Raw genomic sequence first — 23,312 nt, forward strand, 5'->3', positions numbered from 1 at the left:
AAATTCCAAACAGATTTTTGGAAAGGTTTTGTATCTAAAGAAATTCCAGGCTTCATGTTTCTGGGTTAAAACCTCTGCGTAAAGACATACTTAATGTAAAGTGATCAAGTTTAGTCATAATTGCTAATTTAATTAATGTGAGCCATATGAGCCATAGTTTTTGATTAAACTACTTGAAATCATGTGGAAAATATAAATCTAATTCTAGTCCAGTTCAATATAAAAACGACACAGACAGCCCACACTTGTGGAGTTAATGCCATGCTTTTATTTCCAGTAGCTGCTGCAAAACTTGGATCGTTGCACTTTCGATCGACTCAACAAGTGATCACCACTGAAGCAAGAACACTGAGCCGGACCCTCAAGAATAACAACTGTAAAAGCCACGTACTGTTTAGAAGAGGGGATTGTTATAGCGAGGCTTGTTTTGCTTTGAAGTAGGGTCTAGACAGGGTTTCATCATATTGATCATTGGGATTAAACTGAAAAAAGAAAGATTCACACCTTTGGGAATGTTCAGGAGAATTTTAGCCAGGGATTTTAGATCATTAGTGTGTAGATTTAGTCGATAGATTCAACCCCTATCATTATAACAAAAGTCATAACAAACATTGTGCATCTAAAACCAGGACATATTTAAAACTGTGAGGTTCGGGAATAAATACACACATATAATACATATTAATATTCACATTTATATATTATATATAATATATATATTTTTTATATAATATGTAGATAGCTTTCTTTCCTGTTAGTGCTTGTGCCACTTAGTATTTTTTTATTTTTATATATTTTTTAAATGGCTTTAAAACTGGTCAAACACTGTAAATCCTGCATGGATTATGATCACAAGTGACTAAAACTGTATATTTAAAGGCAGATGGTTTAATACTGTGGTGCGTTTTTGCTATTGTATACGCAGTAAATGGCAGTGCTCCTTATAGCTTACATACAGAAATAGCTGTCAATCTTCTCACCCGACCGAGCGCTGAGCTGCGATCTGTCAGGTTACCGTGTGTTGCCAGAGATACATCATAAATTAGATTCTTGATTATTTTTTTCAGTGTGCTGCTATAGAAGTAATCGTGTTCTGTTTGAAACGGGGTGCGTCGATGGTTTGTCCAGCCTCCGAGCGTCGCGTCCTTCCTCAGTGCCAGGACAAACGTCTAGGGGGCGCTGTGCTGCTCTCCAGCAAACCCCAGCCTGGGTTTGGAGTGGGATTACAGGGGCAGGCGGATATGCATGGCACTGCTGTTGGGTCGAGCAGCCAGGATGTAGATGGCGCTCTCACGCAAGAATGCGTCCCATGTGACCGGCCTGGAAAGACATGTAAAGAATAAGAAAAACCAAGAGGCTTTGTATGTACATTATATGGACAAATATTTGTGGACAACTAAATATATAAGAATCATATATGTCTATGAGCATCCCCTTTGTTTTGCTCATTTCGTTCGAGGCATGTGACATTGCACCCCAATTGCTGACTCATCAACTGTTCACGTTCCACTATCACTCTCCACAGCAGATGTTTATTTAGCGTTTAACAGAACATGCGCTGGACCAAGAAGGAACACAACTATGACACACACACACACACACACACACACACACACACACACACACACACCTGTTGTCGTTTTTCTCCATGGCCTTGTCTCTGCTCTTGTCACTGCTTGAACTGGCAGGACTGCTTTCTGATATCGGGCCTACATGGCTGATGCTGTAAGAGAGAATAAGTTACATCATCAATTACAGTTTGTGTCTTGCGTGTACACACACTAGTTCATGCGTTCATGTGGACATAAAAAAAAAAAAAAAAAATCAACATTCTGGGATAAATTGCCTAAGAAAAGAGACAAACAATATAATGTCAAGGGAAATTATTTATCAGGGTTTATTTGCTCATTTTTGTCTTTCCTTCTGTCCTTTAACTTCTGTGCTTTTTCTCCTTTTTTTTTTTTTTTTTATAGAATAAAATACCTCGATTAGAAGAACTGTATGCTGATTTGCAGCGACCTCATAAATAAATAAATGCATTACAGTAAAAAAAAAAAAAAAAGGAAATAAATAAATAAATAAATAAATAGAAAGCTGTGGACTGCACGAAGCACAAAAATGGCACTCGGGACTCCAAGCTTTTGTATTTATTCTCAAGCCGATTTTAATGAGCTCTGATTGAAAGGCATTATTCATCACGGCGTGTAAAAAAAAAGCCGCATGAGCGTTTAACCTGCAGCGGTTTATAAGCGCTTCCCAAAGGAGAACTAACCTCTTATTTACCCAATAATTATAGCACAACTCTATTGGATAACTAATAAACGTTATGAGGACCAGTTCCTGTAATGATGATGATGATGATGATGATTAGCGTCAGATGATACACACACATTCACCTGCTTGTTTTGTAATAGAAATAGCAGGAATAACTATCAGATTCACTACAACTCCATATGAATGGGATAAAATTCACATGAACCTGAACCAATCCTGGTGTTTGCAAGTGCTGCTCTTTTCCTTTTTTGTTGTTGTTTTGCTTTTTACATTACAGACCAAATTAGCTTGTTTTTAAGCACCTATGTGTGAGCTGGATTTGTCATTTTGCGTTAGAAAAAGCTTTTTATTCGCTGTTACTCTATTATGTTCGAAACATTTCTCCAGTGGTGAAAATGGTGCAACGTTGTGCATGGTTTGCTTGACTAGCTTTGCACTGGAGCTACAAAGCTAACGTGGTTACACTAATACCTCGGTACTCGTCGGCTGTGGAACTCCTCGCGTTCTGACAATTGAAAAATGTTTTCGCACTTGTCGCACGCTAGGAACTCGAATCCGACTCTCGTGAGCGATTCAGTTTCGTGGTTAAACAAACGCATGAAGAGTCTCGTGTTAGCTGGTGAAAAGCGCCATAGAGTTCTGTTGTGCTTTCAAGATTAAATCATCTGTCCTGATGTGGTTAAAATGCTAACACCTACTTGAAAGTTTCAGCACTCAAGTTTTGAAATGAATTAACGATGAGTACCGAGGTATTACTGTATTTTCTAGAAACAAGCATGCACTAAATTTTACCATGTAGCTACAATATGTGGCCCCCTGGAGGCGTCCAACTGTATTGCACTCAAACCTGTTCCAGCATGGCAATGCCCCTGTGCACAAAGCCAGCGCAATCAAGATATTCTTTACATATGTTGGAGTTGAAGATCTCCTGTTATGAAGCTGACCTCAACCCTACTGGGATGAACTCAAAAAACTGACTGCACCCCAGGCTTCCTCACCTCGCCTACATCGGTATCTGATTCTCCACAAATCCAAAATCTAAACATCTTCCCAGAAAAATGAAAATTCTTATAACAGCTTATATTATATTTGAAATCTTTTAGATCTTGATATTCCACTTTTGGAAAAAAAAACATAAGTGTGGTAAGGAAAGGGTTTTTTTTTGTTTAGACTCTGACTTACCCCATGTTTGTTATTGGAGAGCACATTCCCCTGAGCCTGAGTGATCACACACATGTAATACAAGCACAATGGGAAAATGGAAGATGAATGACAGCAGTGAGACAACATGGAAGACAAAGACACACAGACAGAATCCATAACAGCCAGGTAGAAGCCATGCAAGCAGTGAACAGAATGAACTTCTAGCGAAGTGTGAATATTATGAGCTTTCATATTTTGATGAGGCATATTATAATCATACACTATCATGGGAACCGGTCAGGCATAACATTATGACATTATAACATGACTGGGGAAGTGAAAACACTGATTATCTCTTCATCATGGCACTTGTTAATGGGTGGGATTTATCTGGCAGCAAGTGAACATTTTGTCCTCAAAGTTGATGTTAGAAGCAGGAAAAAGGGACGAGCGTAAGGATTTGAGCAGTTTGACAAATTGAGACGTCTAGATGTCTGGGTCAGAGCATCTCCAAAACTGCAGCTCTTGTGGTATGATCCTGGTCTTCAGTGGTCAGAATCTATAAAAAGTGCTTTAAGGAAGGAACAGTGGGCGGCCGAGGCTCATTGATGCACGTGAGGAACGAAGACTGGTCCGTGTGGTCCAAACTAACAGACGAGCTCCTGTAGCTCAAACTGCTGAGAAAGTCATGCTGTTGATGCTCAAAGGATCAGAACTGTTTTGCAGCAAAATGGGGACCAACACGATATTAGGCACATGGTCATAATGTAATGCCTGATCGGTGTATAATGTATAAGGGGAGGGTAGTAGTGGAAGAAGGTCATGAGCTTAAATCCTAGGTACACTAAGCTGCCACTCTAGGGCCCCTAAGCAAGGCCCTTGACCCCATAGTTGTAGTCAATCAAACTATAATTGATCTGAAGCTTATTGTGATGAGACTGAAAGTTGGTAAATTTATAATCTATAAAATAAAGTATCGGATTTAAAGTATGAGGATTTATTGCTGTTGTTGAAGGTTTAACAGAAGGTGCCAGAAGGTTTCAGCTTGGTCGTAGGTGTATTAAAGCTCTTTTTACAATAGACTTGTACTATTAAAACAGACATTAACATTATTTATACGAGTCAAGCAATCTTCTCTGCCAATGCTTGCAACTTGAAGTGGGTTGGCTTCTAGGCAGAACTCTTCATCACACTGGCACTCATTATTATTCATGAGTGAGTTTATTAGCTTTTTTTTACAGCAGGCTACTTGACATAGAAAAAAATGTAGAGAAATGCTTTATTAATGCCAGGCTTTATCTCTCAATCCTTTGTCTCTATTCTTGCTTTTACTCAAACTTGTCGAAAATTCACGCTATCTATAATCTTCAGGAGGAACTTGTCAGCAATCAGTCAGTCATAAGAAAGAAACGATGCAGTATATTGCCCTCAAATGTATCAAATACCAACTAGCATCTCATTTATTCCCTAAGAGCTAAAGACTGATTGATTTATATTTCCTACCCAGAAGAGGATCATTTTTATGCTCAAACTCTTTGTAAGACACTCAGGATCTTGGCCTGTCTGGCCGATGTCTCTTTTCTCATGTATTGCAGCTCATCAGTTGGAGCTCAACCCAGCAAAATTGATCTATTGTTCATACCAGTCAGGATCATATCATCTCTATGGACAGCTCTCAGATCTCACCTTTATTCACTGTAAGTGGTGCCATGGTAACCATAGCAATCAACTGTCATTTTTTCTTACATTGCTAATCCAACATTCTAATGTTGGTTTCTTTTTTTCTTCACAAGGGCAACTTGTCTGGTTTTGTCCACACAGGCCACTCAGGTGCTTGTTCAGTCCCTTGTCTTCTCAAGACTGGACCTACTGCACCTCATTTCTTGCAGGTCTGCATCTATAAGACATTTAACCTCTGGCACTAATCCAGAATGCATTCACACAACTTTCCAACACCGCCATTCATTACGTCCACTGGCTTCATGATGCTCCTCAACAAGGCCGAAACGGCTCAGGACCTGTCTACCTTCCTAGAACCCCTGTGCTGCATTACGCTCCCACCATCCTCTGCTCAACTAATCCCTTTGTCCACTATCACTGCTCCACTGGTCCCTCCATCATCTACCACTGCACCAGTGATTGTTCTATCCTCTACCATTGATCCCTCTTTCCACTAAAACTGCTCCATTGATTCCACTATCAATTACCACTGTTCAACTGATCTCTCCATCCTTTACCACTGTTCCACTGATCCCTCCATCCTCTTCCACTGATCCCTCCATCCTCTACCACTGCACCAGTGATCCTTAAATCCTATACCATGTATCCCTCTGTCCACTACCACTGCTCCACTGATCCCTCCATCCCCTACCACTGTTCAACTGATCCCTCCATTCTCTACCACTGTATAACTGATCCCTCCATCCTCTGCCATGGATCCCTCTATCCTAACACTACACCACTGATCCTTTCATCCCCTACCACTGTTAAACTGATCCCCCCATCCATTGACACTATACCACAGATCCCTGCATCCTCTACCACTGTTCAATGATCTGTCAATCCTCTACTACTACATCACTTCCATCCTATACGACTGCTCCACTGCACCCTTCATCTTTTAGGGTATAAGGAAAACATGCTTCCTGACTCTTCATTATTGTGGCACAGAAGTTGTAGAAGAAGCTTCCACTTAATGTCCAAACAGAGTTTCTAGCAGTCTTCAAACAACATCTACAACGTCCAGATTGGTTTTTGACTGTTTTTTTGTGTGTGTGTCCTCAAGAACCAGCATTAGAACTTCTGTGTGTCACTGTCATTTCTGAGGGGTTCATTAGAAATCTTGATTCACATCTGGATATTATAAAAGCAGTTCTTGTGAGAATGTTTATCAGTGTAAGTGTAAGTCCATATCAAATAAAATATTCCTGAGTAAGTCAGTATTCACATTCAGACAATATAATTTTATTAAAAATGGCTCCCCTTCTCTCTTAAGGGCTCTGATGGACCACAAAGGACTTGAAATAAATGCGAAACTGCATACTTATTGCTAATTGTTTAAGTGCTCATCACAAACAGTGCATTAAGCGGCATCTTGACCCACCTGACGTTGCATGACTGGGGCTCTTTGCTGTGCTTTTGGAACCATGAGGCTTGAGCTCTCCGACTCTCTCCACCCGTGATGACACCGTCTTTATCCTGGTCAAGACTCTGGAAGACTGCACGTGCTCGATCACGCTCTTTAGCCGTGAGCAAACGCACAAGGGAGTTCTGGGAATCAAATCAAATATTAAAATTAGCTTCTTAAATCATTTTAATTTCAAACATGGTGAATCTTGGATCATGACACATTAATAGTATGCATTATGTAAGGATTAAAACACTTGGTCACATTCATGTTCCTTTTATTTTTATGATTCCTGTACCAACATGGCAACCCTTCTATATTTCAACACGATGCAAATTCCGTCTGGGCTGCAGCTCACTGGAAACAACTTTACCATCCAACAAGACGATGAGCCGAAGGGTACGTCCGAGTTCTGTAAGAGTTATTTACAGTGTATCCCATATAATGGGACAAAACATCTACTCTAACTCTAAATCTACTCAAACATCTTATTTTTTGGTTCTTAGTAACGTTATTGTAGTTTTTTTTGTAACCAGTTTCTTGTTAATTAGAATAATATATGTATTGCATCTTCTTTTTTAACATTAATTTGAATGTATAATTTCCACACTGTTTTTTTTTTCCAGAGTAAACGAATTTTCCTGGTATGTACTGAAAGCCTGTTTCTAAAATGCGCAGGCTGCCACTGAGAGCAGCAGATGGATATTAACAGCCGTAGCAAGAATAAAATATGTGCTTAGCATTTAATCGTCATTGCATTTCATTAAAACAGTTTCAGCTACTATGAATGTAGACAGGAGGATTTTATATTTTGAAATGTTTATTTAATATGTAAAACAGTTGGTTTTAGAGAATAAAATGCAGAGCATTTATTGGGATTGGGAAGAAAGCTTGATTAACAAGGGTAATTGGAGCGGTGATGGGAGCAGTGTCTGTTTTAAGGAGCTCTGGATTAGTCTCAGTATGGCAGTTGTGATTGTTAGTTTCATTAAAGGAGGTGTGGCCTTTGTAAAGGAGGTGTGGCCTCTCTGTTAGTCTCAGTCAAGGAGGTGTGGCCTTTGTGAAGGAGGTGTGGCCTCTGTAAAGGAAGTGTGGCCTCTGTAAAAGAGGTGTAGCTTCTCTGTTAATCTCAGTCAAGGAGGTGTGGCCTTTGTAAAGGAGGTTTGGCCTCTCTGTTAGTCTGAGTCAAGGAGGTGTGCCCTTTGTGAAGGAGGTGTGGCCTCTGTAAAGAAGATGTGGCCTCTCAGTTAGTCTCAGTCAAGGGGGTGTGGCCTTTGTATGGCTTATATGCCCCATGTACTGATATCACAGCTTTTCTTCATCTGAAACATAATCATCTCTACTAATGCTTGGTGAAAAGCAGAGCTTTAATAAACAAATCCACACACACAAACCATATTTTCCCCTCATCTCATACCTCTGTCCGAAATTTCTGCAGCATTGACAGCGACTCGTGATACAGAAAATCTGACCACTCTATCTGTCCCTTCTTTTCTGGGTCAAGAGCAGCGAACTGAGCCAGCACCTCCTCCTCCTGATCGTCCGTTAGATCCTTATCAAACAGCTGCTTAGACACAAAGTGCCTGTACTGAAGAAGCTCATCTGAGACGAGACAGGATTCTGCAACAAAGCAGCAGAGTACTGAAGTGCAGCCGTCATCAATCCTGGCGTGGAGACACAGAGCTAATTAGCACATGCTGTGATGAACGAACTGATGTTTTTAATAAGATACCACCATCTGGGGTGCACGCTTACGCTTTCCTACAGCGCTGCACAACTGAGTACAAAGGGGTCATGACGCACGTGTGTGTGTATATATATAGTATGTGTGTATGTGTATAATGTATGTATGTATGTATGTATGTATGTATGAGTGTAAAGATATACCTGGGATGATCTTGCACTGCTTAAATGTCTCCATCAGGCTGTACATCTCTTCTTCAGTCAGGAGCAAGTTCACATTGTCCTGGGAAGAAAACAAACATCTGCATATAATGATTCAGATTGGAAATCATGTCCAAGATGCTAAGAAATCATCTTCCTATAGCAGAAATGTATTGATAATGTCAAAGCTTCACACTGATAAAAGAATATTGAGGAACCACGTTTTGGACGAGCTAATAAGCCTGGCGATTCACTCAAATCCACAACATCCACTAAAAATCTACAATGCTGAAGGGGGCTTATCTTCTACAGAGTCCTCTTAAAACCCTTTTGAGCTAATTAATTAGCATTTGAGAGGTTAAAGTGGGCAGTGAAGAGACAACACTCTCGTCTGCTGAGGACACTGCAGTCTGGTCTTGGAGTAGAGAACTTGGTGGCTAAAACGATGCTAAGAAAAACAGACATTGCACACACTGTCTGAATCAAAGTCATTATTTCATTTACACTACACTGACAAATACATTTTGTGGACACCTTTTAATACATTCATAGAGTAGTTGCGTTTAAATTTGTGAAACATCAACAAAACTATTTCGTTCCTGTTATTGCTTATGTTGTAGCATTCAGGTACATCATTCAAGCGTAACATTGAGTGGTGAAGAGAATAAAACCGATTATCTCTTTATCATGGCACCTGTTACAAGTGAACATTTTCTCCTCAAAGTTGACGTGTTGGAAGCGGGAAAATTGCACCAGTGTAAGGATTCGAACAAGTTTGACAAATTAGGATGTCTAGACGACTGGATCAGAACATCTCCAAAACTGCAGCTCTTGTGGGATGTTCCCAGACTGCAGTGGTCAGTATCTATTATAAGTGCTCCAAGGAAGTAACAATGGTGAACCCGTGACAGGGTCATGGGCGTCCAAGGCTCATCGATGCATGCGAGAAGCAAAATCTGTGAAATAAGTGATGTGTTTTTACTTTGAAGACTTCCTGATGGTGGAAAAACCTAAAGTTGCCCCTTTCTATCACTGAATCCATTAAAAAAAAATTTATCTGCTTCATAAAAATCAAGGCATGTGGCAAAAATCAGGTATTACGGCCCCCAAGTCCCTGAAAATGAGTTTTTACTATAGTAAAGATAACATTAGTTGTATCCTAATGAGTAAGGTTCCCTGGTGGTCTAGTGGTTAGGATGCGGCGCTCTCACCCCTGTGGCCCGGGTTCGATCCTCAGTCAGGGGACCAACCCCAGCCATTAGGGTTGCACAAGCCAGTGCACTCTTAGTGCCGGTCCCAAGCCCAGATAACTGGGGAGGGTTGCATTAGAAATCACATCCAGCATAAAAACGTGCCAAATCAAACATGCGGCTCATGAATACGACCTCTAATGGGAGAAGCCGAAATAAAGTTTTTTTAATCCTAATGAGTGAATATAATTCTGTAATTTGAAGCTGCATTATATTCATTCAGAGCTGCTTTTATTGAAAATTCAACACCTTCTGTCCAATTAGATTCAAGAACTGAGCAGCACTCAGGCATAAATAAGAACCATATTAAATGGTTTGCGTAACAGATAACGATGAACTTTTCTTTTTTGAAGCACATGCTCTATTTTTCCCTTTGTTAGAGCTCACTATTCTCTATAGTCTTGTGAAAGAAGTGGGTGAGACGAACAGGAGATGAAGAGAGGATTATAATCACACTGATTAATTGGACTTTAAAAAAAAAGAAAAGAAAAGAAAAAAGAGGCCTGATGAGTTCATGGTCCCTGAAGGAGGAAGCTCTCGAGATCAAATGCCGCCAGGTCTCTTTGATATCAAGAGCTGCTCGTATTCAGACAGACCTTTCACTTCGCCCTTACTAATGCACACTTTTAAAGGCTGTTAACACCAGAGGTGAACGAGATGCACACTTTATCGTCTCCCTTTTAACAATAGTGAAGAAACCTGTGGAGAAAGCATCAAGCGTGGTGCCATGATTAAACTTTTTATCCTTAAAAAAACTGTTTTTACTAATATAGAGTTCTTTAAATACTGACTGTGGCTTATATTATCTGGGTTATAATTTATCCTAGTATTTACAGATGTGATTTTTGCTTGATAATGCAAAAGCCATCACCGGACATTAATTTTCACCTCAAAGCTCAAGTTGTGGTTGTTAAGACGAGCTTTTAATTTTGTTATGTTGTAGCAAACTGCAGTTGCAGTATAGAGTTGTTTACCTGATGTCACTCTATAACTCCTTCCATTGTGCGGTGGTAGATTTCACACGTCCATGTTGGTGCAGGTTTGTTAAGTTTGTAAGGTGTTTGATTTTTGGCCTTGACAAAGACTTATGTTGGTTTGACTTTAAAATTTTAAGAAAAATTAAGTTTTTGCAAAATTATTTTAGTTGATAGCTTTGCATTGTCCTCAATAATCCATTGTTTTTTTTATTGGTCACATGCACTTTACAGTACAGTGAAATTCTTTCATTGCATGTCCCATTGATGTTTTAAAGCTGGGTTCAGTCATGATACAGCTCCCCTGGTAGCACTGAGCATTAAAGGCCTTGCACAAAGGCCACAAGATTGGCAGCATAGTGAGCATAGTGGCTTGAATCCGTGAGCATCCAATCAGTAATCCAGAGCCTTAACCACTAAGCTAATTAACCACAAAAACAAGCAAAAATTACAGTTTAAATGGTGAAAGTTATCCTGAACCAACATGGCTACCATTCTATACTTTAACACTATTCATTGTATCGATTATGGAATCCGCAACGAAATCCTGCTGAACTGCTCTGGGATGAACTGGAGCACAAGAAAGAAATCTCCATCTAGTGAAGAGTACCTTTGGCAAGTTTTGCAAGAGCCACAGCAAAGAATTTCAGCTAAATGTTTGGAGAAACGAGGATTTTTAAATAAAGTGGAACCTCTGGACATTGATATATTAGTTAGGTTAAAGTAAATCTTTATACTGTTAAATGACAGTTTGTTGCATAGAAACAAGAGGAACATGCACATGTCTCTCAAAAACCATAAAAAGACTAGGCGTTTCCAAAATGTTGACAGGTGCTGCATCTCTTTATAAAATCTTTTGTACTTGGTGCCTTGCATCTTTATTTATTTAACACTCAGGGGAGTATATGTGTTCAATCCTATTCTATACAACAGACTCCTACCAGCATTTTGCAAGACAAACTTGCAGAGGGACAACAAATGATATCGGGTCAAAACTGCAGGCGGTTGATTTGGCTGCAATTGTAAAGGAAACAAAGAATGGTGGACAAAGTGCCAAAAAATGAGCATTCTCAGTGACTGACTAGATATACAAAACAACAAATATAAATAACCTGTGTATTTTTAGGGTGTTTTCCAGCTCACCATGTGACATACTGTAGCACTTTAACTGTAGCTGCATTCAATCATTCTCAATTCCTCCTCGTTATCTGTTTCCTGAGCTATGACAAAAGACAAACAAACAATACATCGATCACGATCTACCGGTCGATGACAAAGGTAATGTGGGTAGATCGCATGACAAAAAAAAATTGATATTTATTTATGCATTTTTATAGTAGGTAGATCATTTTGACTTGATCATTTTATAAGTAGCTTGCATGTTGAAAAAGTATGTGCACCCCTGCTGTACACAAACTCCATGCATTCAGAGGATGGGGACTAGAGCCCTGCCTGGATTATTTTCTTAACCCATCTTTCGCCCAATCCTTTATGTCTTTGATGGCCCACTACCACCCCAGCAAAGGTAAAACTGGCCACTCCCACAAGATTTGCGTTGGGTCCCGCGGAATACCCATCCCAATGCAGCCCTCTAGTGGGGACCCACATTTAAACTGTGATATTAACTGGTTCTACGTCAGTTGAGTGACAGTTATTTTTTATCCAGTGGACAAAGAGTCTAGTCTTACACTGCTCAACTTGATTTGTGAACGAGTGTATACTTTTGTTATTGTTATAGATGTTCTGCCTCCAAGCCTGAGGCCCTAGGCAATTGCCTGCTCTGATTACAGTTAGCACTAGCCCTGTAAATCAGACAGAAAACTACAGAGGACAGTCCAGACTGCTGCTGAGAAGATTATTGGTGCTGATTTGCCAATTGTCTACTAACTGTACAGCAACAAACAAGCATCTAAAACACCAGCATAAAAAAAATCCCCATCACACACACCCAGCTCACCACCTCCCCCAGGCACTCGACCTCATGAACACACACTTAAACTGGTGCTTTTCTGTCCACGTGCGTTACCACGTCTTTGATTACATCATGGACTGCAAGTTAGAACAACGAGCAAACATGAAATTCAGTGTAAAACTGGGCAAATCTGCCGCAGATAAGTTTATGATATACGTTTGACATACAACGATGCTGCAATGAGTTGTTCGAGGTGTTTCGAGAGGCGCTTCAAGAGTGAAAGAACACCACTGGAAGACGACGAGAGATCAGGAAGTCCTTCAACGATCTCAACTCCAGAAAATGTCGAAACCATTTGTTAACATGTGCACGATGATCAACAGAAAACCACACAATCTCACTTCCGCAGACACCATACTTGCCAGATTTGGCTCCTCCAAACTTCGCCCTCTTCCTAAAGTTGAAGATTCTGCGATCGAAGGTCACCGTTCTGACACCGTTGCGATGATCCAGTGTAAAGCGCAGAAAGTTCTTGACACCGGGACCGCTGTATTAGTGTTTAAGGGTAGTCTTTTGAAGGTGATAAATAAAGTACTTTCTTGTAAACAGAGCCTGTCTCAAAACTCATTGATAGCACCTCGTAGTTTAAGGCTCTGAGTTACTCAGACGTTTGGGGGTTCAAGCCCCAGTACAGGTGCAACTGCTGGGCCATTGAGCAAGGCCCTTAACCCTCTGTACTCCAGAAGCACTGTACCATGAACAATCCTGCGCTCTGACCCCAGTTTCCTAGAACCATTGGATATGGAAAGGAAAAAAGAATAGACTAGAGAGTTCTGGTCCTGGCAAGTTACTCATTTTGTCCATGTTTTGGCCCCAGCCATAGATTTTGAGTAATAAACCCTCAGTCAAAAGCTATATTGATCTTTTAACCAGATCATATTGTGGCTTCTTGTTTATTGTTTCCTGCCTAAATTTTTGTTTTCCACCCAATAATATTATTAGGAAATGTTTAATGGCTGTAAAATGAGGTGCAAAGAGTACATGATTACTGGTTCAGGAAGCTCTATAACAGCTAAATGTGTATTGAAAAGAGCTCTGCTCATGATAAGGGCAGTTGCATCATCAGAGGCTGGAAACCGTTTCCCGAGACGCTGGCCATTGGCGGAAAAAAATCGATGTGACACCTTGGCTAAAAGTCTCCTCAAGCCAATTTTGTGTGTGTTGCCGAGTTTCATCTTTCCACCATGCTGCTGTCGTTCCTTATTAGCCTGAGGTTCATCCTGACTCATGGTGGCGCTCGGGTCGTCTCGGCTACCGTGTGGAGTAATATGCCAGAAATCATGTAGGTGTCAGTCGGCTGGGAATTGCGAGGTGGACAAAATCATAGAAAATAGGTTTTCTGATGCTTCCCCCCACCAACACACACACACACACACACACACACACACAGAGATTATCCAGAAGCTAGTATGAAGTGAGAAAATGAGAAGCCGTGAAACAACTCCTCAGAGGAAACATGTGCAAGACGAAACAACCATAATAATGACAAACTGCTGAGGGAATGCGGGATCACAGCTGCTAAAAGGCTTTTGTGATCCAACCTGTTGGAAAAAAATTAGCAAACAATAGATAAGCTGGCAAAGTAGAGACATGAAACACAGCGCTAATATGCTGCCTCAACATTATCTTTCTCATTATCTGATGTATATCTAGAGAATGCTAGCGGCCCAATGAATTCATTGGTTTGTATTGTTTATTTACACTAATACAAACAAGTACATTAGCATGCTCGATAAAATTGTTCTATTCATTAGAAACCAGTAGGTATATTTACAAATATGATAACATAGAGTTTTCATTTGTAATTAAAAGAAAAGACTAGCATTATTTGTCATTTAGCAGGCAATACTTAAAGGCTATAGCCTAGAATAAAAGTATGCTAGCTAACATTTGAGCTCATTAGTTTTTTATGCCATTAGTACAACTAGAAAGTTAGCTAGCGATGTGTTTAATATACAACTTTGTGTCTATTTTTTAGGCTGAAATAACATACGTTTAAATATATTATATAAATAAAAATTTATATTAAAAAAAAGAAACTACTTTCGCTAGCAACTTATCTACAGTAACATTACTAAGTACTAGACCCATTTATTAATATTAAATAAAAAATCAAGTCAAAACAATAGGCCAGTCTGCTAGTAAGCTACTTTTTTGTAAAATAGTTTAGCATGTAATTAAAACAAGTGGTCAATCTATTAACAAGCAACATATTTACTTTTAATTTGATAATAAATCAAATAATTGAGAATCTAAATGAAAATATGACTGGATATACTACAAATGGCTAACATTTGGTTAGCTATTAGACCTAGCATGTGTGCTAGCAAAATTTAAAATAATCAGATAAAAATCTATACCATTTAAAATATAAACTAGAGGCAATTTTTTAGCAACTAGCAAATCTAGCTAACGTTAGAGTTTACAGGCCATACTTGCTAATCTATACATAATATAAATTATTTTAATTTTATTTAAGACTAAAGGCTAAGAAGATTAGCAAAAAAGCTAAGAAAAAGTCAACTATTATATATTTTAGTATATCATTTAAAAAAGTAGCTACATCAATTAGTAGGATAATTAACACAAGGTAAACTTTTTATTGCGGTATAAAACTTTGTTAACCAGCTACGAACTAGTAATTTGACGTGAGTAGCTACTGGAGATGTTTGCTAGCTATTATTAAATAATATAAACCAATTAGTGACTAGAACTAGACAATTAGACAATTGGTGTGGAATTATAAACCAGTGGCCAAGTATGCTACTAAGCTAGCTAAAACGTCATAAATTGTTTGCTTTTAATGCTAAACAACATGGAACTTTTTTGTCTCGCTTGCGGTACATTATTTTAATGGAGCACTGGTCTCGGTTACTGAATACCTTTTACATTGCAGGAATCAGGATCGGCCGAGTCTAACAAGTGCCTACACACAGTCATACATTTATTCATGAATACACATAGCCCTAAGTGTGCACATGTAGACACGCTCTTTCACACTCCTGCAATAAAACAACACTCTCCACGCTCTCCGTTGCTCTTCACCAGCTGGCTAATTTCCTTAATCCTTGGCGGGCTGCAAGGCTGAGATAAGCCTTGTGTTTCAATCTGAAGCACGTTGGCGCCATCTGACATACCTCACCGCAAAAATTCAGCTCTATAAATCTTTACCAGTCAGACAGGATCAGCCTTCACGAGCATCCAAACACTGCAATATGACAAGATAATCCTCACACACTTATTTCCTATTTAACCTTAAAACCCCACGAGGAGACGCACACCACAGTGATTCATCTGATTGGAACACTGTATCGGCAGGTGCAGCAGTGGATTAGGCTAATGGGAAAATATACAATCGTTTTGTTAATGGTTTGTTTTTTTGTACTAATTACAACAACTAAACAAATCCCATCATGAAGATAAAAGCGCTCACAATGTTGTGAGTCCTGGATGATGTTCATCAAGATATCAATCAGGCTTCGGGTTAAACGAAGAAAACAACATCCAAATCTCTACATGCTTCATTAAGTCATAACTGTCAATTTGGGTGCCAAAGTCCAGGACATGTCTAAGTGGGGATGGTGGGGGGGTTATTTAGCAGTTCTTCTGTCCAACTGTTAAATTGACATGTTTTTTACATTCTTCTCCTTTCATTTCTACCACTGATACTTGATTAAACTTCCCACATCTACTACCTGCCTAGATATCAACAAAACCGGGTTGCAGGTTGCCAGGTTGAGATCACAAATTACTTAACATTTGTATATTGTTTCGATTGTGTGAGGTAAATGTGTTTCATACAAGATCTGGCAATTAGACGACCTTGGAATAAAATAATAATGTGATTATTTATATAACTTGGTTTTGGCCATAAAAATTACGTGTTTCCCCGTAGAAATAAGAAAAATAGAGGGTGGGGGGTTGGGGGGATATGAGAATGGTGTAAAATAAGGGAGTGTTGAGAGTTGCGCATTAAATCCTTTATTAAAAACGGAAAAACCGACACCACTATGGTTCTAGTCAGTGGTATCTCAATGGTTAAGGCTCTTGGGTTGCTGATCCAAAAGCCAGGGGATGAAGCCCCATTATCGCCAAGCTGCCATTCTTGGGCCCTTAAGTGAGGCCCTTAATCCACTGTTCTCCAGGGGTGCTGTATCATTGCTGACCCTGGGCTCTGACATATGCAATAAAAGAATTTCACTGTGCTGTACTGTACATGTGAGGAGTTAAAAAGAAAGCCGCAATACATTAAGTGTAACCAAGGCATTTTCAGAGAAAACATACCCGAACAAACAGCATTGTGCTGACAAAAGAGCTAGCGAAACAACAATATTCTGGGAAGCAAAGAGCAACACTCTTAATCTTTTTAGGCATCAGTGTATCCTTTATTAAAAAGATTCTGCTCTCAGAGTCAAAATAGTAGGCTATTCTGCTAGCAAGCTAGTTAATGTTAGCATGTAATTAAAATTAGTGATCAATCTATTATCAAGCAACATATTTACTTTTCTTTTCTGGTATATTACAAATGGCTCACATTTTGTTAGTTATTACCTGTACCAAGTGTGTTTTTTTTTAAATATGTTTAATATTTAATAATTATTAAATATTAAAGTCAGGGAAAATAGATTTAATCAAAAACACCATAAAAAAAAATCTAGAGGCCATGTCTTAGCAGCTAGCAAATCTAGCTAACGTTAGAGCTCACAGGGCACGTTTGCTAATCTATCATAATCAATTATTGGACATGTAAACTGAAACTAAAGGCTAAGAAGGTTAGCAAAAGATTAAGTCAACTACTATATATTTTTATATATCATTAGCTAAATCAATTAGCATGCATTCAACACAAGGTACACTTTTTATTGTGGTATAAAACTGTAAAAATTGGTCCTAGTAAAAAATGGTCCAATTGTCTTGACCATTTTTAGACGTATGTATTGTGAGCGCAGACTCACGCAGTAGTAGCAGCTCCAGCCCGTGGTGGTGTGAGCCGTCTCCCTCATCTCCTGCACGGTGTCAGCTCGCGAGTAACCGATCTCCTTCAGGCAGCCATCGTGAAACACCCTCGTACACGTCCGGCACGGGAACAGATCGTCCGCCGTCCACACTTCGCACACCTCGCACATTTCATCATTCACTGGCTGCAAAAAAAGACATTTGGGTCTTACAACCTGCAACGGTTGCAATAAGCTGATAATGGCTTAAGTTAGATTTTTTTATAGTCTCTGGCCGCAGACTAAGAAAAATTGAGCAGTAAAAGGAACTTGGCCTGGATGTTTAAAGTCATTTCATTCTGACCACAAGGGAACAGGGTGTTTTAATACCAGATATTACTTATTAATATACATATTTCAGCATATTTGGCCTCTTGAGGATTGATTTGTGAAGGAACTAGTTTAGGAGGTGATGTCAGCTTTACAAAAATGAGCCTAATAGTACGAGGTGGTATCAAAAAGTCTCAAAACGAGCTTTGTTTACAAGAAAGTATTCCACAGTATGTTTACACACCGTCCCCTTTAAAAAGTCCCCTTGCACTGAAATAAAGCACTCCCAGTGTTCCTGCCACTTCTGGAACGTGTCCTAGAAGATCTTCACCTTCCGGAATACTTCTGGCGAGTCGGGTGGGTGCAGAAGTGAGATCATGTGGATCGATCTCCGACGATCATCATGCACAAGTTGCCTAATGATTTCGACATTTTTAGGGGCTTGGCTTGTTGAAGGTCTTCCTGAGGACGCTAATTTGCGGTTTGGAACTTGCGGCTCGGAAAATTCGCAGGCTCTCATTTGGAAGCTAACTAACAGCAAGTTGCGGAATAAAATCCGCGGGAATCCGCAGCGGGACCGAATGTTAAGGAATGTTAGGAATAATATTTTAATCTATGTTTTCACTAACAAATTCCATACAATTTTTAAAACACATTATTGTATTAAAGTGACATAATGTCTAGATGAATTCACTACGGTACCATAGGGACTGCGGGGGTGCGTCCAAAATTAACAGATTTTTGTAGCTTATAACGTCTTAAAACTTGACCCCCACAAGTCCTGGGGGACGACTGCATTTGATCCAAGGTTCAAAAACTACTACAAAGAATAAATATATCTCAGATGTCACTTCAAAACACCTATTAGTCGGAAAGCTCTTCAGGGTAGAATGTTTTTTACAGTCTTTAAAGGTGTAGGTATTGATATATCATAGGAATAAACATGAATGGAAAAATGTTTGACCTTGGGGTAAATTTACAATGCCAATGGGAAACAATTACTCATCTTTATTGAGATTTAATTCTAAATCAGATCCATAATAGTTCATTCAAACCAATAGTTCATTCATTCCAATGCATTAAACCTTGGAGCCAGTGTACCATAAATGTGTTCAAACACTGTGTTATTTAGGAATATTAAAGATTTAGGAAGAATATCCAAAAATACAGAGGTGAAAGTGTATTTAAACATTTTATTTGAGTGATAGGATTGTTACTTCGATGAAATTTTACTTAAGTTCAAGTAAAGTTACTGGACTAAAAATGTACTTAAGTAAAAAGTAGCTCATTTAAAATGTACTTGGATTGGTGGATTCTAGAGTACGTCAAACAAAGGATATAAATCTCAAACTAGTTTTTAATTGAAGAAACACCATATAACGAAAAAAAAAAAAAAACACTACAGTCTATAAGTAAAAAAAAACTCCTGTTACAATGTAATTTATGATACTGAGAGAAATCACAAATGCATTTTCCAAATCAGACAGCGAGCGCACGCATTGAACAACTTTTGATTCTGGGTCTGTATCGTCTTTCTTTCTTGTGAGTTAAACACGTTTGTTTTCCGCCCATCAATCAGTACAGTAGTTTCCGGGGCGTGATTTCTTTCCCCTTGCTAAATTTTTTACTTATTATTCTTTTACTCAGTAACAGATATGATTTAAAATGTACATAAGTACAATACTTCAACAAAATATACTTAAGCCAAAGTAAAATTACACATAAAATTACAGTTTAACCACTTCAAAAAGTAGAAGTACTTAAAAAAAACTACTTAATTACAGTAAATGTAATTTGCTACTTTCCGTCTCCGCAGAAATGAAATCAAACAAAATTTAATAATGAGCTAATCAGACAAGCCCTGGTTGAAAGAAAAAAAAGACATTGTGTTTACTGGAAACTAGGATGTAATATAACCTTCATTTCTCTGACTGCTGGGTAATAAAACTGAATAACCGCTTTATTTCTAAATTTAAAGGAGCGTTGATCCGTTTAGTCTAGCTTCTTGAACCTCGTGTGAACTTGAATTTCCATAATCAAACTTCCATAATTACTCCATTAACCTTTTTCCATTTCCGAGGTTTAAATATAGCAACAATTACCCGCACACCACTAGTGTATGTAGGTACACTGGCAAAGATGTCTGTGAGAAACCTTATAAAATGCAAATACATTATTTTTCAAAAGTTTGCGGACACCAGGTCATACGTATGGTATGTGCTTTTTGAGCACCACATTCCACGTTTTACTCTCAGTTTACTTTTATAATTCCCTCCATTCTCCTGGGAAGATGTTCCACTAGATTTTGGAGTGTGGACATTTGTGTTCATCAGCCACAATTGTGTTAGTAAAGTCAGGTACTGATGTAGGTGAGAAGGTGAGGAGGCCTGGGGTGGTGTTCACATTCATCCCAAAGATGATCAGTAGGGATGAGATCAGAGCTCTATAGCAGGCCACTCAAGATCTTCCCCTCCAAAGCATGTAAACCAGATCTTCATGGAGCTCGCTTTGTGCACAGCAGCACTGCCATGCTGGAACAGGTTTGGGTTTCCAAGTTCAAGTGAATGCAAAATTTTATTATAGACCATCCAAAGTACAATTCTGTACCTCCAGCTTCTCCAACAGTTTGGAGAAGAACCACATATAGCAGGAAAGGTCAGGTGTCCCAATACATTTGTCTACATAGTGTAGAAAGGTCCTGCAGAACCCCACACATGGTTAAAGGTCAAGTCCGATAAACAATACAACAAGATATGCTCTAGACCAGAACGCGTTATTTTTTTCCCAACCTCAAGAGCATATTTTCATGCCGACCTCATAATAAGCACAGAAATACTTGTCTGATTATTTGGCATGATAATTTTCTTTGCACTCTCCATGCCAGAGCTGCCTGACCGTGTTAATGCCAAGATAATCAGCATTGCAATTAGCATCCCACAAGCCCCCTTGTAATCCCAGCACTCGCAATAGACAATCTGTGCTACATTTCCCTTACGAAAAACAGCCCATGTATTTAAGGTGCCTTGGGAGTTAATCCGTCCTTTCACATGCCGATAAACAATATCCAGCCTTTTCTCTCGGCGGCACGCAGGAGGGCAGGCGAGTGTAAAAGGACGCGAGTGCCAATCAGCCTCCCACGGGTGCCATCAGTGAAACAGAGCAGGATCTCAGGGTCTGAATGTGATGAGGAGGTGTGATGAGATTTCTTTCGCAATCTGGAGGTATGCAAGCTGCCAATAATGCTGAGAAACCTTTAAAGGTGTTGCCTTAGCAAAAGTTGTGTTTGTTTTTCATGGGGCTTTTTTTTGGCCCTTGAACAACAGCCCACCTTTACTAAAGTTCAAAGGAAAGTCATTGGATTCAAATAGTAATTTCCTTTTCCAGATGATGAGGTAATTTTTTTTATCTTTATTATGAAAATATTAAGGTGAATTATGGCTTCAATACCCATTATTGTTACATAATATTTTGTTTTTTCATTTTTTCCCTCCATGTACATTTTTCTGGTGATCCCTGGGTAATTTGTTGTGTTGTTTTTTTTTTTTACTTACAGTTTCTATGTAAGTAATCAGGGCTGAGAGACGCTTAATGTAAACTAAAACAAAACTGTGTTTTTGATACATAAATACCGTATATACAATGTGTGTGTGTGTGTGTGTGTGTGTGTGTGTGTGTGTGTGTGTGTGTGTGTGTGTGTGTGTGGATGGTATGCTGATCTTCTTGGACATCAGAATGATTTTTTTTTATTCATTTAAAAGACCGTGATTTCAAATGTTATAGTTCGTTTCCATGCTCCCTCGTTTTGTTTTTCAGTGAGTGCAATTCGATCCTTTCGCAATCTGTGTCATAACGAATCCATTCACTTCCAGCTCTCCAGCCGAGTGCTCGACACCTTTATCACGGGCTTCACAAAAACCCATACAGCAAACAGTTGCTAAGTGAGCGGAGCCTCTCCTACCACTCTGCTCGCTTGGTTCTCCACTGAGAGAGAGTGGCTTGGTAAACAAAGCAGCTCTGTGGAGAGTTCTCATCCAACACTGTGGAACCAGTGACCTCGCTGCTGTCAGCCTTAATCAGCTGAATTAATCAGCCTGGACACTAACAAAATTTGTCCCTTCAGCTTTCAGCTTTCTCACCCAATTTGGGCCCCTTGACAACCCGCCCACAGCCGGCCTGGTGCCAAACGCGCCGACGCAACCACACAAACAGTCGCTCGCTCTTCTCATAGCTCCTGGGAGAGGTTCCCTTTCAAACTGAGCCAGAATCAAAATCCCTTATTCAGAAGGATTGAAGAATCTCCACAGCCTTAGAATTTCACCCACACTGTATCACTACAATGGGTTTGATATGTAAGTAAATATTGACAAAGATCAGAAGCCACATTTCATTTACCATGAGTGACAGGCCACTAAAAATAAATAGACCACACAGCCTTTACAATGACTGACAGGTACACAGGCCACACCTCTTAGACAATATACTAAATAGACCACACCTCTTTTACAATGACTGTCAAGCACACAGGCAACACCTCTCTGATGTTTAGACAAATAGACCACACCTCCTTTACAATGACTGACAGGCACACAGGCCACACCTCATTGATATGAAAAAAAATAGGCCACACCTTTTTTACAATGTCTGTCAAGCACACAGACAACACCTCTCTGACGTTTAAACAAATAGACCACACCTCCTTAACAATGACTGACAGGCACACAGGCCACACCTCTCTGATATGAATAAAAAATAGGCCACACCTCCTTTAGAATGAATGTCAAGCACAAAGGCAACACCTCTCTGACATTTAAACAAATAGACCACACCTCCTTAACAATGACTGACAGGCACACAGGCCACACCTCTCTGATATGAATAAAAAATAGGCCACACCTCCTTTAGAATGACTATCAAGCACAAAGGCAACACCTCTCTGACATTTAAACAAATAGACCACACCTCCTTAACAATGACTGACAGGCACACAGGCCACACCTCTCTGATATGAATAAAAAATAGGCCACACCTCCTTTAGAATGACTGTCAAGCACAAAGGCAACACCTCTCTGACATTTAAACAAATACACCACACCTCCTTAACAATGACTGACAGGCACACAGGCCACACCTCTCTGATATGAATAAAAAATAGGCCACACCTCCTTTAGAATGACTGTCAAGCACAAAGGCAACACCTCTCTGACATTTAAACAAATACACCACACCTCCTTTACAATGACTGACAGGCACACAGGCCATGCCTTTCTGACAATAGCATAAACTGACCACACCTCCTTACCTAACAGGCATCAGGCAATGCCAAAAGCCTATAAATTGACACGCAAAGAGGCCACACCTCCTTTGCCATGAATTACATTCAATAAGGCTACAACTCCTTGACAAAGCCTAACAGGCACTTTTCCT

At 39.5% G+C, this 23,312-nt stretch overlaps 1 protein-coding gene across 2 annotated transcripts in view; it reads right to left on the reverse strand.

Annotated features, from left to right (window-relative positions):
• Positions 1 to 245: 245 nt before the first annotated feature.
• phf24 (PHD finger protein 24) overlaps positions 246 to 23,312 on the reverse strand; it is a 37,330-nt gene continuing 14,263 nt past the window's right edge. The window contains exons 3-9 of one of the 2 annotated variants that reach the window (XM_046861880.1): positions 17,580 to 17,765; positions 8,432 to 8,510; positions 7,962 to 8,164; positions 6,521 to 6,687; positions 3,457 to 3,492; positions 1,631 to 1,723; positions 246 to 1,320 (exon numbers count right to left, since the gene is read on the reverse strand). In XM_046861880.1, coding sequence (XP_046717836.1) covers positions 1,224 to 1,320; positions 1,631 to 1,723; positions 3,457 to 3,492; positions 6,521 to 6,687; positions 7,962 to 8,164; positions 8,432 to 8,510; positions 17,580 to 17,765 — 861 coding nt within the window. In that variant the 3' untranslated portion in view covers positions 246 to 1,223. The remainder of the gene's footprint in view (positions 1,321 to 1,630; positions 1,724 to 3,456; positions 3,493 to 6,520; positions 6,688 to 7,961; positions 8,165 to 8,431; positions 8,511 to 17,579; positions 17,766 to 23,312) is intronic. The other variant, XM_046861881.1, reaches the window with a different exon arrangement.

This window comes from Silurus meridionalis, chromosome 11 (assembly GCF_014805685.1).
Source record: "Silurus meridionalis isolate SWU-2019-XX chromosome 11, ASM1480568v1, whole genome shotgun sequence".
In the NCBI taxonomy this organism is placed as follows: domain Eukaryota; kingdom Metazoa; phylum Chordata; class Actinopteri; order Siluriformes; family Siluridae; genus Silurus; species Silurus meridionalis.